Source organism: Musa acuminata, chromosome BXJ1-6, assembly GCF_036884655.1.
Source record: "Musa acuminata AAA Group cultivar baxijiao chromosome BXJ1-6, Cavendish_Baxijiao_AAA, whole genome shotgun sequence".
In the NCBI taxonomy this organism is placed as follows: domain Eukaryota; kingdom Viridiplantae; phylum Streptophyta; class Magnoliopsida; order Zingiberales; family Musaceae; genus Musa; species Musa acuminata.
The window spans coordinates 15,079,626-15,099,588 of record NC_088332.1 but is presented as its reverse complement, the minus strand read 5'-3'; the positions used below and the strand labels follow the sequence as shown (position 1 = coordinate 15,099,588).

Below are 19,963 nucleotides of genomic sequence, written 5' to 3'. Positions count from 1 at the left end.
TCATGTGTAAGAATAGTAGTAGTTCTTCGTGCACGGCACCGCCGGCTTCTTCTCCTTGCAGTCGAGTCAAGCGGTTCGTTCTATTCAATGCTGGCGCCCAAATTCTCCCCGCTTGACTTTTGAGAGTGCTCAATTTGATGTAGACTTTTCAATCAAACGAATTCAATATATTTTTAAAATAATTTTTGTGATCATAAGATTTTTTATAATATAATAATCTACACTCTATATATATATATGTCAGGTAGGTTTTATCGTATCTACTCAAAATTGTCTTTTCTTTTCATATATAAATTTATAAGTATTTCGTTGAACTCTATAACTTAAATGAGTCTATGCATCACTCTCAAATAGCCCATGATAAATATTATGATTGGTAAATTTTGTGAAAAATTCAAAAATCACTCTATTTAACTTTTGTGAAAAATTAAAAAAATTTAATAAAATAATAGAAAATAAAAAAAAATAAGAACACAAACATTAGAGTGGAAAATAAGGAGGGAAATAAAGATACAAAAACAAAAAAAATAATATCATTAAAAAAAACAAAGATAAAAATATATAATAACAATACAAATGAAAATAAAACACTCAGAAAATGGCTAAAATAGATTAAAAAAAAAAGGAATTAAAAAACTCCAAAGTTGATCGAAAAATTTGAAACGATCATATATTATTATTATTATTATGGTAATAGCAAAATACTAATGTTAATTAAACTTATAAGCCATGGTCATACGACAATCAACTATCATAGATATGTCTAAATATAGTCGAATTTTTTTTTAGATAAAACGATAAAATATGAAGCTTCACTGAGCGAATATATTCAAAAGTATCAAACTTTACATACATATTTAACCTGCATAAAGTTGACTGTTCCAGATTAAATTCCAATTATGGCATCAGTTCTTTTTTACTTTGGGAGTGGTATTATTAGGAAGGACCGGCACGAGCACTAGAATATAGCTGACGCATAGATACAGTAAAGATGGTCAAGGTGGAAACTGTGTGGTGATTGTAAGGCGTATTAGAATCAAAACAGCTTGTGCATCTCTTTTCTTTTGTTTAATCATAAAATATAATATTTATATATATATTTTAGCTTTACTAGACTTAAAAATCTTTTCTCCAAAAAAAGAAAACTTTAAAAAATATATAATAATTTTGACCTTGGGTTATAGTTTATCGTCATTCATCCATACATATATTTTATAACTAAAATTTTTTAAATGTGAATAAAAGATAAGAGATCCACTCCATTTTTCTTCTGATCTCTTGAACTCAATGATAGATGATAGTGATAGCATGTGGTCAATTTTACCTTTTCAAGATAATGGCGACCTTGGCCCATAATAACTTTGGAATCCAAGATAGTATATTTCGTTCTTTCATTAATCATTATTATTATAGAGTGTGAGGCATTGTATGATAGCAAATGATTCATTTCATTTCTTTGTTATAAGAAGTATCCGAATATACCTCCTAGTTTGTTTCTCCATCATATTTTTTTTCACATACAAAATTTCTTAAAAATATCACTCTTATTTTTAATAAAATATATACATATCTTCCCTGAGAAGTTATCAACGTGGATAAACATATAGCAAGCTCCTCCTCGAGATGTTATCGATCAAGAATCCCATAAATCTAAATGGATATAGTCAATAATATCCTTGTTGTGATGTTGACCGGTAGAAAAAAAAATGTTAGATTTCTTTCTAAAAATGTAGTGCTCACATTGTTCCAATTCTAATAATTTTTTACCTAATAAACTTTACTTGTTTAATATTATTATATTTTTTTCACTCATGTGGCACATCTTCGTAGAGACATCACATCTCCTACTACTATGAGTCTCGAAGAATATAAAGTTAGTTTGAAATATTTATCTTAGCCACATTAGCCATAGCTTAAGGTATCCAAACAAAACAATGAAATTAAATTCCTTTTTTACTCAGAACCATGTTATATAACTTTACTAAAGTCAATACAACCATGTTGTGCATCTTAATTTTAACTAAGCACATCTCTTTCTCCTTGGGTAGATTAATAGATGAAGAACCAACCCCCAGTGTGGTGTTTGGTATAACATATAGACGCTATAACTACCTCCATCTCAACTTATTTATCTGTGAACAAGGCTTCAACAGTTTGTTTTTCTTCTCATTGTAGCTTCTTTTTTAGAGCCAATTATTTTGCTTTAATATGACCGTCCTTTTACAGTAATAGCATTGGATATTCTCTGATCTAAATTCGCTTCTACCTTCTTTTCTAGACTCGCTTCTCTCTATGGAATCCAGAGCTTCAATGTGACTTTTGTTGGAAGTTTTGATTGTCAGCTATGACCTCATAACTTTTTTCAATACTAGGGTTAAAATCATAGTGTCTAGAGAAATGGTGCTCTTCTCATATAAAATTGTTTCACAAAAATTTTTATATAAAACATGAATAGAACATAATAATAACATGAGCTTGTCTTCTTCTTCAATGGCAATGCTCATATCCCCTATTTCCATTATTATTATTCCAAAGATGTTATTGATTGAGGTTCCTTTTATTATTTATAATAAGTATAATTTTTTACTTTGGGGCCATTTTTCGTGAGCCGGCACGGCCTGGTCCACGGGCCGATGTCGAGAGTCTTCGCTCGATCGAACGGGTTGCCGAGATCGATCACACTCGTGGACGCTCGCATTGGGATGCTGGCTAGTGTTTCTCGATCGAGACGGTCGTGCTTCCAAGGGTGGCCGCACTCCTGCACAGAAGGCTTGCGTCGGGGGTTCTCGATAGTGGCCCTTCGATGAATGGGTCAGTACTCCTCTTTTCTCTTTTTTTTTGCGCCCCCTGACCAAATGTTGGTCAGGGATTTTTATACTACTGTATGAGGGTCGGTCACCGCGGGTTTCACATGGCGATCGGTACCCGAGGGACAAGATGGTACCTTCGTGCGATCACTATCCCAGAATGCGTGGAACGACGACGCCATACGATGTCGTCCAGAACTTTCTGGGACGGGAGGTACACGGCGCCGTCCTAAGTTTTCCGAGACGGGATGTGTCGAAGAGTGCCTTGGTACGAATCCCGGATCCTGTTTGATGCATGGGAGTACTTATGCTGACTTGGCAAGGGAGTGGTGTGCATCGGTGGTGGCTGGGGCCCAAAATATAAGATTTTATCATAATTTAGGGTTTGCTAATTAGACATAAACTTTTGCCGTTATTTGTTCTGTAGTAATCTCCTAAAGTGCTTCATTGGATATGCATGAAAATAAGGTTGCCATTGCACTTTCATCAGCTTCTTCTTTCTCTTCATCGGTGCCCATCATAAATCCTGGGGATGGTGTTCTAAAGTTTCACCTTTGTTAAGAAAGCCTTTATCTTTACTATTCACAACAAGTAGTAGTTGATGTTTCAGTCTAATTTTTTGATCTTGTATCTCATGCTTATCATTGAAACCTAGTAATATAGCTCTAATACCATTTGTCAGAAAGATTAGTAGGTTATGGAGTTATAAGATATAGATCATGCCGGTGAAAAAAATCAGATAACAAAACACAAAACAAACACAAGCAATTTAACATGGTTTGAATCAAGGTTTTATCATATTAGTATATTTGTATGATAGTACATATTATACTTAAAACCGGAAGAAACATTCTATAATATATTAAATTAGTTTTTATCCCAAATTTGTATAAATTCACCTAAAATTTATTAAAATAAATAATAATAATAATAATAATAATTTCACATTTCTAATGGGCTGAAATAAATAGAATATACATGTTTTAATGATTTAAAAATATAAAAAATTGGTCATTTAGGTCTTTGTAAGTTATTGTGAAGATTTTCTAAAAAAATGAATATTTTTTAAAAAGGTGGGATGTCAGTTACATTGTTTTTGTATATGACCCTCAAAATATATGCAAAAACTGGGAAACTTAGATTTAAAAAAACTTTTTTATACTTAAAATATCATAAAACCATTTATAATTATGTTCAATTGGTTCTAGTCCCAAAATTATGGTAAATTCAACTTAAATTAGGTAAGATAAAAAAAAATCATAGTTTTGCACTTTTTAATAAATAAAGTATGCCTCTTTTAATAGTTGAAAGATAGAAAAAATTATCATTTAATAAATATAGTATGGATCTTTTAATAGTTCAAAGGTAAGTTATTTTCAAAATTTTTGTCCTTAAAATCACAAAAAATCTTCTATAATAATACTGAAGTGACTAAAACTCAATAAATTCATTTAAAATTGAGTAAAATAAAAAAATCATAATTTCACAATTTTAAAAGATCAATTAATTTAAAGATATATATTTTAGTGGATTAAAAATAAAAATTTGGTCATTTAAGCATTTGTAAGTTAATTTTAAGATTTTTTAAAAATTAAGAATTAAGAAAAGAAAATATGTGAGTTATATTATTTTTTAATGAGATTATACTATTTTATATAGGACCCAGAATAATATAAACTCATCCAAAAACAGTATAACTTAGGACCTCAAAAACTTTTATGTATCCTTAAAACGTCAAAAAATATTTTACAATAACATTAATATTGTTTCTATCCCATTGTGATAGTAACTTCATCTTAAATTGGTTAAAATGGAAGTCATAATTTCACACTTTTAATAGACTAAAAAAAAATACATCTAATTAAATGCTTATAAATTTAAAAAAGTTAGTTAGCCCTTTTCAAGTTATTTTCAAGATTTTCTGAAAATTTAAGAATTGTTAAAAAAAATAGGATACAAGCTTTTGAATGAGATAACAGTGTTTTAATATAAGATCCAAAAATCATGTAATCTCATTTAAAAATAATATAATTTAAGTTCTTCAAAAACTTTTTTACCTTAAACCTAATAAAGTTATCTATAATAATATTCAAGTGCTTTCTATTGAAATTATGATAAATTCATCTTAAATTAGGTAAAATAAAAAATCGTAATTGTACACTTTTAAAAAACTCAATTTAAAATACATATTTAGTGGATTAAAAATAGGAAAAAATATTTATTTCGATGTTATTTTTAAAGTTTTAAATAAAAAATTTTCGGAAAAGGTGAATCTGCAATGTTTTGAGTGAGTTACGTTGTTCTTGTATATGATCCAAATAACTTTATGTCTATTATTTAAAAAATAATAATTTTTTTAATAAAATATTAATATTGTTTTTTTAAATATTTATAGGTATAATTATAATTATAAATTATAAATTATTTATTTGTTAAAATAAGTAAATAAATACTAACATTATTTAATTTATTAACTATTATTTATTTTAGATCGATTTAATTTTTCTGTTGGTTCAATACAATAATCAATAACGTGATTCAATGTAACGAGCTTGAAAAGGAAAAGAGAACGGTTAAACGTAATGAGTTTATAAAGAAAAAAAGAGAAAAAAAATAAAGAAATGATTGAAGTACCTTTGACACAGAGAAAATTTAAAATAATAATACCAAAAAAATAAAATAAAATTAAGAATTTTCTTTCAAAAAATTGCACATTCAAAAATCAAAACCACTATAACTACCACTATAACTATAACTAGCAATATCTTCCGCAGGAAAGAATAGCCAAAATGATACCAGATGTAGTCCTTCAGGTATTTGCATCAGATCGCACCGACGAGGACCAAAAAGCAAAACAATCAACCAAAAGCCTAATATTACGTTGTATACACAACCAAACATCCCAAAACATATACATATATATATATATATACATATATATATATATATATATATATATATAGAGAGAGAGAGAGAGAGAGAGAGAGAGCAGATCCATCATCAAGAAGAGCATCTCTGGAGCCAAGTTGTAGCTTTACAATATTTGTGCCAAGTAAGAAACCAGAAGCATCAGATTTATCATACTAAATTTGTACCACCAAGAAAACCAGAAGTATAGATAATTATGGGACAATGTTAAGTGTACTCATATCAAAATAAGAGTGGTTGTCTGCATCTACACCTAAAACAACCATAATTCAGGCAAGAGCCCATGAAATAAAGGATACTAGTAAGAATTTTTAAAGAATGTTTCGTAGCTCAACTGCTTATTCACAAGCAGGGCAACATGTTATCTTATTGGTGGAAAAAAATTGTTTCCAGTATGAAAGGAAAAAAAATTACTTAAGCCGTTGATTGCTTGAGATAAGCAATGAGATCTGCACGCTCTTGTGGCTTCTTCAGACCAGGAAAAACCATCTTGGTACCAGGAATATACTGCATAAACAATAAAATCATTAGGAAAATTATATTAATCATTGTGGTAAGTGTATAAATTATAAATAAATATATTATTCCGTCTAAATACTAGTGTAACAATCTCACTAGGTGCTCCATTTTGCAAAATCAAGAACCTCTAGATATACATTAGCCTGCTGCACAGGTATCAACTTAAATCGCTCAAAACTATTTGATTATGCGTGCCATAACATCAATATGGCCACTAGTGGATTCGGATCATCCAAGAATACAATGAAGATTAGGCTAAATATGTGTCCATATGATCTAGCATCCATAAACAAATTCCATCTGACAATTATTTGTCAAGGATAATATAACGACAAAAATCCAGACAACTTACAACAATAGAGGTGAAAAGTAGATTGTGCCTGGAGATATATTGTCATCTCATTGTGCAACAAGACCAGTTCGTATTGTAGTCAAAGATGTAGCCATTTAAATATAAAACAAGCCACCGAGATCCAAGTGAAAGAACATTAACAGTTTTACAGGTGCTGGAGATCTTCCCCTCTGCCTCTCTGCATATTATTCATCCTGATTAACTCACTTTGTCTAATCAATCCATTTAAAAAGTCTCCTTCAGACAAATCTATGACACCTCAAATGAGTCTCTCCTTTTAACCCCAATAATGACCACCATTATTGTTCAGATATACTGCCAACACCCTAACAAATTTATCTGCTTTTATCCTCAACTATAACAATCACTAATTGTTAACAAGCACATTGTCATTATCCCTTTTCTAACAACGCCGCATCTCATTGACATTCTCATTTCAACAAAATTTATTTCATGTTATTTCATAACTACCAAAAAGACAAGCTTTAGTGTCACAATAGATTTGCTTCTTCACGACCCGGGGAAAAAATGGATCTGATCCACAAAAACACCTTTTAAATGTACAGGCACACTACCATAAGTTTGTTACTCCGCAAACCAGGTCACCAGGATCCAGATGACATAATCATATTTAGTTGCATTATACAAACCACATACATTGAATCTCCACATTAGGAGCCTTGTAGTATATGTTATCTTTTTTGATCATTTAGTTGTTCACCATCCAAATACAAAAACATGATTGGTTTCACAACGATCTTAAGATTCTCATTTTTTTATGACACATGGTTACCACACAATAGTCTTTCCCCTCTCGCTCAAAGAATTAAGCTCAAACTTAATGAATTACATTTGCATCTCTCTTTCTATGTGACTAATAGATCCAACATCTATAAACAATTACTTCTTGGAACTTCTCCACCTATTTTAACCATGCACTCACTTCTCTTGACATCACTAAAGTTGTAATAGAATTGATCTCCAACAAGACTCATAAATTTCTAATACATTTTTTATTAATGAACTCAACCAAGACAAAAATATAACAGTTTAAAAAATACTTAACATTTTTCACCCCAATTTACATCTCTAATTCGTTATATATAAGTTGCAAGAGACCTTCAGACAATTGCCTACGGGAGATCAGCAAAAATACTGAGTAATCTTCACATAAAAACAATAAAAGTGTATCATTATATTCATATAAGATTGACAGTATCAAATAGCATAAAAAGAAGAATTGTTCTTTTGCACTTATAAAAATGGAAATAAAATCTTTTTAAGTTTACATTTTGGATCACATATTAGGAAGGAAGGATGCTGGTCAGATGTAAATGTTAGGTAACAACGGTCAAAAGTCCATACCTTCTTAGGGTTAAGCAAGTAATCGTACAAAGTTGACTCCTCCCAGATCACAGCCATATTCTTGTTAGCGGTAGAGTAAGAATAACCTGGAGTTGTACCAGATTGTCTCCCAAAAAGGCCATTCAAATTAGGTCCTGTGCAGGAAAAAGGCATTGGTCCTCCAGACAAAGGAATAGAAAGATCGACTATAGGGGAAAACAGCATTAATATGAGAATATGTAATCACAAGTAACCTCAGCAAGAGATCCATGTATAAAGAGAATAAATCAAGATCAAGAACATACTATCCCTTGATTTTCGACATTTGTAATAGACCGAACCAAAGCAGCGTAGCCCCCACAAAAAATCCAAACCATTGATCTCATTTACGAATAAAACTTGGAACAACGAAAGCCTGGTACCAAACCATCTAAAGAATCAAAGATCAACCAGCGATCGTCCGTAGACGAAAAACCGAAGACGTAAGTACAATAAGAGAAGATCTTATTTACAAACCCAAAGAGCCTAAGACAACATCAAGTACCCAAGCACTTGACCCTGGATCTTATTTACAAACCAAACGTAGATCTATAAGAATCTGGCATCAAACAATCTTGAAGAAAAAACAGAGAATCAACTGGCGATCTTTCACAGATGAAAGAGAGAAAACAATATAGATAAGAGAAGATGTGATCAGTCCAGTCCAAGCACTTAATCGTTTTTGAGACTTGACATCGAAGATTTCTAAAATACCTTATAAAAGCAGCGTAACCCCCTTGCGAAAAAAATAATAATAAATCCCAAGCCCTAATGTGAAATAAAACTTAGATCAACAAGAACCCGTCACTAAACCACCAAAAGAAACTAACAGACGATCAGCCAGCGATCATATGAACTCAAAACCCAAGTTTAAAAAAAATCCAAAAAGAACCCCAGATTCAGATCTACCTTGTTTGTGGCCGGCGCCCTTGTCGACGGTGTGGCACTGCGCGCACTTGGTCTTAAAGATCTTTTCCCCGGCCTTAGGATCGCCCGGCGGAGCTTCCGCGAACGACGCCATCAACGGTCTGCCAAAGAGACCGCTCGATCTAAATCTGCCGTTAGGGTTTTCTAACTTCGGCCCTCCTCGTCCCAACGTTTTCCAACGAGCACACCCCACCGGAACACGCGTCTAATGTCGCAGACGGATCTTTATAGAGACCCAGTAGTTTCGACTTGCCAGAAACACCCTCGAGCTTTACTTGATCCTCTCAGCTATGAGCAAAACAAACTTATAAGACGATGGAATAAAGATAATGAGCATTTTAGTCATATAAAATTGTTCTAGAATCGTCGGCTAGGTTTGACTCGATTCTTCCAATTGGGTCGGCGATGGTGGAGCTGCCACGGTTACGGTAACGTGGCCGACGAACGCCTCCGGTTATTGTGGGCCAAGCACGTGGTCCAATGCCACAGAAGCCCTGAAACTTCCATCTAATTCGCACGCGTATCAGTCGTCGCCAGTTTGTGTCACCACGTTGTGTCGTGATATCAGGCTTTCGAGTGCGTCGATCAATCCGACTTTGTTCTATGTTATGTACAATGATCGAGTTCAAAATACTTTTAATACATAAAAGTTAGTGTTGGAAAAGTTTTGGATGTCATAGCAACGGGAAAAGTGTTCGATGTTGATAATCATGTATTCTTTCACCTTGACGATGTTAGGAATATGTTCCTTGTAATAAAAATATTTAAATAATATTTTTTATTTTAATTTTACTAATATGACATATATGATAGTTCGTTTTTTTGCTAATGTGATCATCACGTGTTGAATTGAATTTCGAATGAAAATGAATATTTTAATATTATTCATTTGGAAGTTGATTTGGTAGTTGCTTTTTTACTCACTCAAACAAAGAGGTTCCTAGCAACAAGTTGAAAGGTGTTAGGTGCTTATGAATAGGATATTAAGGGATCCTTCGAACTCTACTTGAAAGTACATTGATTCTTTTGTATCAATCATGAGAAGGGTAAATCGGATAACTTTGATCCTTAACTTGAGGAGAATGCATTGTTTAACCTTTGATGCTTAATCTAATGAGTATGCATCCGATAAAATTTGACATTAGTCCGAGAACGATGCATTGGATCACTTTTGATGCTTAATCTGAGTAAGATATCGTGGATCATTTCTAACTCGAGAATGGTACATTGAACAACTTTTAATATTTAGCCTAACTAGGAGATATTAGGTATCCTTCGATGGGATGGTTAACTTGAGGATATCATATCAAGTAATCATTAATGCTTAGCCCTATAGAGGATGGATCATGTAACTTTTAATACTTAGCATAAAAAAGGAGCATCGAAGAATCTTCATTGCCTTGCTTGAGATAGATATATCAGGTAACTTTTAGCACGAGATTTTGAATCTTGTATATCCATCATTTCACTAGGCATATATTATTAATTCTTTGTGTACTTTAGTATTCCTAACCGTCTATTGAATTATATATAATTATAATATAAAAATTTTAAAGTTATTTTGAACCTCTAGGAGGGATCAATTAAATGACATCAATTCAAAAAATTAAGAGAGATATTGAGAGAGATCAAGAATTCTCACTGTATCCAATAAGAGCACAATGGATAGCCTTTGATGCTTAACGAAAGGATATATCAGACAAATTTTAATACTTATCTCGAGAAGAGCATATTGTGAATTTTTAATTCTTAGCCCAAGAAAGATACATAGAATAATCATTGAGGCTTAGCTCGAGAAAGATGCATCGTGTATCTTTTAATGCTTAACATGAGTGTTACTTCTAGGATTCGATTGATAGCAAGATTACATGTCACTTAGGTTTTTCAATAAGTTGGAAAATAGTAAGTCAGAAATTATCGAGTAAGAAATCATCGAGTGAGAAATAAAAGATATAAAGACAGAATGCAAAAAAGTCGTCTCAAGCTCGTGCCTTATATAAGGCTTTTCTGGTGTGAAAGGAAACCTCACTTGCATCCTAAGACATCGAAGTCCTAAGCATTTGTCTGTAGCCCACTTGATATAGGGGATGAGTGGTATGATGTGTGATGAGCAAAAATAAAATGTGTGGTGAGAAGTGATATAGAGCTTAGGAAGGACAAGTGGTAGCAATAAAGATACTAACTCATCTTTCCAATAATTGACTTGGTTAATATAAATTAGTTTAAGTAATAATTTAATAAATCTAAACATTTGTCTATAGCCCACTTGATATAAGGGATGAGTGGTATGATGTGTGATGAGCAAAAATAAAATGTGTGGTGAGAGGTGATATAGAGCTTACGAAGGACAAGTGGTAGCAATAAAGATACTAACTCATCTTTCCAATAATTAACTTGGTTAATATAAATTAGTTTGAGCAATAATTTAATAAATCTAAATAAGCAAACATAAAATAATTATGTAAAAGTAATTAAGTGAGGTTAAAAGACTCACTATGAGTAGAATAATTGAAAATGAAGTATGCCAAGAGCTAGTCCTAAACTAGATACAATGAGAGGCTGGATTAATTGGATTCCTCAAATTAATATATGACATAAGCTTTAAGAGTAGGAAAAAATATTTTTATAAATAACCCTTAACACAAATAAAACAATCTAATGCTCTCGGCCTTGGACGATGAAATGGTGGCATCGTAGATGGTGCCATAGAAGTGGTGATGCTTAAGATGGTGATTGTTCATGGGTGCTACATTGACAACAATCAATGGCTGATTTGGTTGCTCCTTTTGGGAGTGATGTCGTTGTTACAATGAAAATAATGCTACTACGATGAAGACGAAAAAGATAAATGGTGGGAAGAAAAAGAAAATAGAAAGAAGATAGGATAGAGCCTTTTAAGGACTCTCTTCTCACTTAGACATCTTACATAAGGTTCTAGGTGGTTACAAGAATTCAATTTTTCATTTTTTGGTGGTTACAAGTACTCAAATTTTCATTTCATTACATAAGGTTCTTGGTGGTTACAAACACTCAATTTTTCATTTTATAAGTATGAGTATCCTTTGGATGAGTGATACATGCCCTCTTCTAAAAGAGAAGTAGGTAAGGATCCATACGATAAAGGTAAATGTCCACTATTAGATGAATGCCATATATTTTTTTCTAAAAAAGTGGTAGGTAGAGATCTATGAGATGAAAATAAATATTCGCAATGTCACATACCCCCTTCTAAAAGAAATGAGGTTAGAGATTTATAGGATGGAGATATGTGTCCACTCCAAGATCTTCTACCATGTGCATTTTAAGATATATGTATGATATCCCCTTTTGATGACCTATACAAACCTTAGTCTAAAGCATAATATAAATATCTCATGCTCAAATTCTATTATAATCTAATAAGAAAATAAAATATGTATAAGATGGGTCCTCCATATGCATGAAGACTCATATAGCTTTGATGTAGTGATTCGGAGCTCTCCACATCCTTTTGGATCATCGTAATTATCTAGTGGTACTCTGATCTCTATTAACTCTTTCCGACTAAGAAAAATTCACTTCTAGTGACTAAAAATTGAGATACTACTATAGGAGGTTAAGGTTTATCAATCACAACTTCTCTTTTAAAATTCTTGTTTCCTTAAGGTTAGATTGTTCATGTCGTCATACTAAATATCTATGCTCCTAGTTAGTGGAAATGATCTTAAGGTTAGATCGTTCGAGATGTTTTTGACTTACTCTTGAATGGTGAAGTATGGATGGAACTCTAGAACTAGAGGTACTAACATTAGAACAAAATGAATGATTTCGTTATCACTGTTGTATGCTAAGGAATATCTAAATATAAGCTACAGTAGCTCATGTTAAGGTGATAAGTCTTCCACGTTGAAGAAATTGCTTATGCTTATATATTTTAGTAATTCAAGGATATAAGCATTATCACCAACCCTTTATAGTTATCTTATAAAGACCTATACTTTTAGCATATAGCATTTTTATGGCCTTAGTGAGATATCTCTCAAGTCAAATCATTATTATCACTTGCTTTCCCTCACAAAAAGATTGATACATATCATACACATCTGACTTATATAATTAATTATTCAAAGTAATCTTTCATCTAATCTCATCATTCAACTCATAAATATATTTATCAAAAGATTCAGCAGTGTTTGAGGGAAGAAAGTGGGCAGGAAGACAGGCAAGTTCAATAGGTTTTCTAGGTTGATAGTCAAGAATAAGCTAGAATGGACTTAAGACCAATTGACAGATTGATGGCACTATTAAATGCGAACTCAACTATAGGTAGTACCCTATCCCAATTAACTATATAATCACATATAAAACATTGAAGTAAGTCACCCAATGACTTATTGACTATTTCGATCTGACCATTAGTCTAGAGATAATACGCTAAGGAGACCTTTAGTTTAGTCCCTAACAATTTTCATATAATTTTTTAAACATAGCTAATAAAATGTGAATCTCTATTGGACACAATGCAATTAGAAAGATTGTACAACCTAACAACCTCTTTAAGAAATAGCTTGGCTACATGAGAGGCATCAAAGGTCATAGAGCAAAGGATAAAATGTGTCATCCTTGAATATCGATTAATAATAATAAAGATGGAATTGTGCCTAGCATTAGCGAGGAAGGCCCAAAATAAAGTCCATACTTATATCTTTCCAAGATGAGTACGGGACTAGTAATAGAGTATATAGACTCGTGCTATGCTTTCTAGTCTTAGTTACTTGATAGTTATAACAATACCTAACAATCTTAGCTATATCCTTTCCTAAGTGAGGCCAAAAAAATCGATCTTCTATAAGTACAATAATGTGATCCTTACCATGGTATGTAATTACATCTCCGGCGTGCAACTCCCAAATTAGAAAGTCCCTAGCTGAAGCCTTGGGAATACATAACCTACTTCTATAAAACATATATTTATCATGTAATCTATAATTTGGGTCACCAATAAATTCATGAGATAATAGTGCAAAGGTCTCAACAAAGTCAGGGCACTCTTCATAAGTTGCCTTCAATTTGTCAAATCCAATCAATCTTTATCTTAAGAATATACAAAAGCGTGTGAACCCTACTAAATGCATCAACTATTTTATTTTATTTTTTTTGACTTTATACTTGATAATAAAGGTAAATTACTATATATACTCAACTCATTTAGCATATATAGGGCTAAGAATCTTTTGGGCATTACGGTAAGATAGAGCTTGGTTATCACTATATAAGACAAACTTTGTCATTAAACGTTTTATCATAAGGGAAATATCTCCTCTATGTTTTATTTAGCTTTTCACTATATAGGATATGGAATGCCCTTCCTAACTTAAAGTCCTACTAATACCAATCTTTAAGGCTTCACATGCTATCTCAAATATTTTAAAGAAATCAAGAAGTCTAAGTACCAGGGCTTAAGTCATTTGAGTCTTAATGTCCTAAAAGGTTTTGTTAGCAATTTTGGTCCATATGAACTCATCTTTTCTAATACAATATGTTATGTGAGCTAAAATAATGGATGAACCTATGGAAAAAAGTTGCTAAGCCATAGAAGCTATGGACTTTAGTATGGGTGGTAGGTTTAAACCAATCTAAAATGGCTTTTACCCTTTCTAGGTCAACCCTAAGTCCTATAATAAATGCTATGAATCTAAGAAAGATGATATTATTAGAAATAAATGAATATTTTTTAATATTCAAGTAGAGTTTTTCCTTTCGAAGGATTCCTAAGGTTAATCTAAGGTTTCCTAGGTGTTCCTCCCAAGTCTTACTAAAATTAAGAATGTCATCAAAGTAAAGAACAAAAAACTTCCCAAAGTAGGGTCAAAAGATCTGAGTCACGACTCTTATAAATGTAGACAAGATATTGGTGAGGTCGAATAACATAACTAGCTACTCATAAAGGTTATCATTAGCATTGAAGTCAAATTTTCACTCATCACCATATTGGATTCTAATTTGGTGGTAACCACTCCTAAGATTAATTTTGGCAAACCATTTAGAATCAATAAAGAAGTCGATACTTAGAGATGGAGAATCAATATTTGATAATAATTTTATTGATGGCTCTATAGTCAATACACATATGCTAGTCTTTATCCTTTCATCCGAGTGAGAAGGGTAGGTATTGCACAAGGATTAACCTAAGTTTGAGGTTACTTAGATGAGAGGAGATAAAAAAATAGTTGATATTCCTTGTTATACTTATAGTCATAGGGAATTGGACTTAATTGATATCTCTTGTTATCATTTTATATTATATTTAATTATCTATGAAAGGATGTGGAGACGGAAGTGGATATATATTATTGGAGAGCTATTTTCTTAGATGTATATAGTCATCTTCTCAATCCTTTATAGGAGATATCGTCAATTAATAATCACAAACCACTTGAGACTCTTAATTTTCCTAAAAGAAAACTTTAAAAATAATAAAATTTAAGAAGAAGACGTCATCTTGAGTCATAAGCTAAAAAGGTTGAATATCATAATCACTTACGGTCTTTGCTATTAGCCTGGTCACAACCAAAAAACGAATATAGAGAAAGGCAAGCATCTTCAACGATAACACATGCAACAGCTTGCCCCTACCACTGCCACTGAAACACAACCACTTAGCTGGACATCTGCTAGTGAGGCATGACTAGTTGTTGTTAGATTATGTGACCATTTTATAATTGAATAAGATATATAATATAATAACTAATTGAGTTCCGTTCAGATATTTTAGCCAATAGATTAAGTCCACGGAATGATTCCTCGGGAGATTGGGAGGAAATCTCCTGAGATCTCATCGTAGTGAAAAGATAGGAAGAGAGGAGAAAGGAATGATTCCTCGGGAGATTGGGAGGAAATTGGGAGGAAATCTCCTGAGATCTCATCGTAGTGAAAAGATAGGAAGAGAGGAGAAATGATATATTCCTTACACTCCTTGCAGATTCTACAGCGGATTTGGATTAAAGACAGTGCTTGCAACAATCTTGGATCAAGCAGCAATCTTGGATCAAAGACGGTGCTTAGCAGATCAAACGAGATCATTGAAAAGATGGCATCAAAAGGTACGCATCATAATAATTTAGATCTATGCACTTGATTTCAATCCTGACATAGAAGTTATTTTCGCATTTCAGATATAGCATAATTATAGATTTTATGCTTACAAGTGGTATTAGAGCCTGGTTTTTGAGATCAAATGTATTAGATCTGTAAATTTATTTACGATTCATAAAATTACCTTTATCTTTCAAGAATTGCTAAACAGCAATGGTCACCGTCGACCTCGCTATGAATCTACGACTACGTTGGGTAGCGTGCACATCACAGAACCCGTCCCGTATGCGAGCATCACAGAACCCGTCCCATACGCGGGCATCACAGAACCCGTCCATGCGACGATCGACCACACGCAGGCAGACAGCCCAAGTGGCGGCCGTGCGTGAGTAAGCTGTGCACAGGCGGTGGCCGCGCACTGGCGGCAGCCACCGGCGGGCAGGAACCGCCGCAGCGGCAGCGGCCGCACGAGAGCAGTAGCAGCCCCGCGGTAGCAGCACCTTGGCTGCAGCGACCGCACGCAGGCTAGAACTACCGCTAACAGCCGTGTATAGGCGGTAGCCCCCAGCCGCGTACAGGCGGCAGCTGCGCACAAGCGGTCGGGCCGCAGGCAGCAGTGGCAGCACTGCTCGCGCAGGCGGTGGCGACGACAAATTAGGGTTTTTGGCATAATTTCAGTTTTGCCCTCGAGGCTATTTTATAAAATTACAGTTTTACCCTTGTAAATTCCGTAATTTCAGGTTATGTTCTGTCAACATATTTATGATTTTACCCTCAGGTTTAATTTATGCCAAAATTATAGTTCTACCATTCGCATATTTTTTATTTATAACATTTCAAATATTTACGATTTTATCAAAATTGAGAAATTTAATTCATATTCTCAATTATAAACTGATAAATATGATTTATTATAATTATGATTAATTGTAATCATAATTATATTTTTGATTATTTGATTGGATTTAATTTTTAATTTAAAAAAATTATGTTTTGCTTTATAGTTTTCCCTTATGAATTATTGATTTTACATGCGATAAATAAAATTAAAATCCAATTATTATTTTTGAATTTTTATTTATTTATTCACATGTATATATATGAAATTATGAAATAATGTATACCTTTCACATGCATGATTTATATAAATTATTGATTATACATGTAGTAAATAAAATTAAAATATAATTATTGTTTTTAGAATTTTATTTACTTATTCACATGTATATATATGAAATTATGAAATAATGTATACCTTTCACATGAATGCATGATTTATATAAATTATTAATTTTACATGTGATAAATAAAATTAAAATCCAATTATTGTTTTTGGACTTTTATTTATTTATTCAAATGTATATATATAAAATTATGAAATAATATTTACCTTTCACATGAATGCATGATTTATATGTTATCATGATTATCATATGAGTTTTCGTACTGATTAATATTCAATAATTATTATTGTTATTTATTATTAAATTACTTAGCATTAATGTTCAATAATTATTATTGTTATTTATTATTGAATTGCTTAGCATTAATGTTCAATAATAATAATTATTATTTATTATTGAACTACTTAGCGTTAATATTTAATAATTATTATGGTTATTTTATTATTGAATTATTTAGCAAAAAATAAAGAAATTGATGAATATTATTTGTAATTCATCTTCCTAAGTTTTATCTGACAAGTAGCTGCCAAAGTGGCCTGGGATGATAGACTTTTATGATATGAATTACAATAAAATTTTTATCGTTTATAGGATATTTTTTATTTTATATTATTGCATTAGCCTTGTAGCCACCAAAGTGATCTGGACTAATGACTTATAAAATAATATTAAGGAATTAATCCTAAATGACATTAAGGAAATAATATTCATAATGACACATATAATTAGGAGATTTAGATAATCTCAAAGGAGAATCTAATTCAAATAATTATATGATGAGGGTGGATGATACTGTTCTTGGATATCCTTGCAGTTTAGGGTTGTATACTTAAAAGTAACAACACTATTCCACAAGGATGGTATCAGTCCTCCATAAATATTCTTGAGTGAACACTAGATATGTCAATATTTCACCCAAAGGTGTAATATAGATGATATCAATAGTTCATCAATTTTTTATAAACTCAAAGCATTAATGTTATTCTATATTTTTTGCAGTGGTATTTCCGCATATATATATTCATATGCTTCAAGTGTCCCTATACTCTTTGGATCAAATTATTCAGAATGGTTAGAGCATTTGCAATTCACATTGGGTGTATTAGATCTTGATTTAGCATTACTTGTTGAAAAGTCTGCAGATTTGACTGATGAAAGTACTGTAGAACAAGTAAATGAAATGAAGGCTTGGGAAAGATCTAATAGACTTAGTTTAATGTTCATAAGAATAACAATTGCAAATAACATAAAGACTTCACTACCGACTGCAACTAGCGCAAAGGAATATTTAAAGGTTATTGAAGACAGATTTAAATCTGCTAATAAGTCATTGGCTGGCATATTAATGAAAGAACTAACTACGGCTCAGTATGATGGCACTCGAGGAATTCATGATCATATCCTCAATATGACTGACAAAGCTACAAAACTTAAAACATTAGGCATGAATGTTGATGAATCTTTCCTCGTGCAATTTATTCTCAATTCTCTTTCTTCTCAGTTTGGCCCATTCAAGATTCACTACAATACAAATAAGGATAAGTGGGACTTGAATGAGTTGACTAGCATGTGTGTTCAGGAAGAATTGAGATTAAGGCAGGAAAATTCACATAATGTCATGACTACTACTCAAGGAGCTGGTAATAAGAAAAGAAAGTTGAAGCATTATCAATCAAAGAAACTTGTCGGGTCTGAAAATGTTAAACAGACTAATGAAAAGAAAGCATTTATTGTAAAGTGCTTCTTTTATGGCAAGAAAAGACATGTGAAGAAGGATTACATTAAACGCAAGACTTGGTTCGAAAAGAAAGGTATTAACTCGACCTTTGTATGTTTCGAATCAAACATTACAGATGTTCCTTCTAACACTTGGTGGATTGATTCTGGTGCTTCAACTCATGTTACAAATAACATGCATGAATTCATTTCAATTCGGAAACTAAAAGAACATGAAAGATTCATCATTATGGGAAATCATCTTAAAGCGAAAGTGATATCAATGGGAACTTATCGTTTACGCTTAGAGACGGGTCACTTGATGGATCTTGTTGACACATGTTATGTCCCTACAATTTCTAGAAATTTAGTTTCTCTTTCTAGAATTGATGAGTTACGATATTATCTTTCTTTTGGTAGTGGCAAACTTAGTATGTTTTATGATTTAATAAAAGTTAGTTCTGGAATTCTGTATGATGGTTTCTACAGAATTAATTTGGATCTTGAGTTTGCAAAGACATTAATGACCCTGCAATCAAGTGTTGGATTGAAATGTAGTTTCAATAATGAAAGATCTTCTATATTGTGGCATAGACGATTGGGGCATATCTCCAAAGAAAGAATTGAAAGATTAGTGAAGGATAATATTTTGGAACATTTAGACTTCACTGATTTTGATGTTTGTATAGATTGCATTAAGGGAAAGCAAACTAAACATATAAAGAAAAATGCCACAAGAAGTAAAGAACTCCTTGAGATTATTCATACTGATATCTGCGGACTATTCCATATTCCTTGTTTTAGTGGAGAAAAATATTTCATCATATCTGCCATAATGTCATGGCCACTACTCAAGGAGCTAGTAATAAGAAAAGAAAGTTGAAGCATTATTAATCAAAGAAACTTGTCGGGTCTGGAAATATTAAACGGACTAATGAAAAAAAATATTTATTGTAAATGCTTTCTTTTCATTAGTCCGTTTAATATTTCCAGACCCGGCAAGTTTCTTTGATTGATAATGCTTCAACTTTTTTTTTTTATTACTAGCTCCTTGAGTAGTGGCCATGACATTA

General features: G+C 32.2%; 1 protein-coding gene across 1 annotated transcript; it reads right to left on the bottom strand.

Moving 5' to 3' along the window:
• Window positions 1–5,895: 5,895 nt before the first annotated feature.
• Window positions 5,896–9,193, bottom strand: LOC135676476 (cytochrome c-like). Its single transcript, XM_065187697.1, has 3 exons — window positions 8,899–9,193; window positions 7,972–8,105; window positions 5,896–6,242 (listed from the first exon to the last, which is right to left on the bottom strand). The coding sequence occupies exons 1-3, from the start codon at window positions 9,008–9,010 to the stop codon at window positions 6,150–6,152; spliced, it is 339 nt and encodes a 112-aa protein (XP_065043769.1). The 5' UTR covers window positions 9,011–9,193; the 3' UTR covers window positions 5,896–6,149.
• Window positions 9,194–19,963: the final 10,770 nt, after the last annotated feature.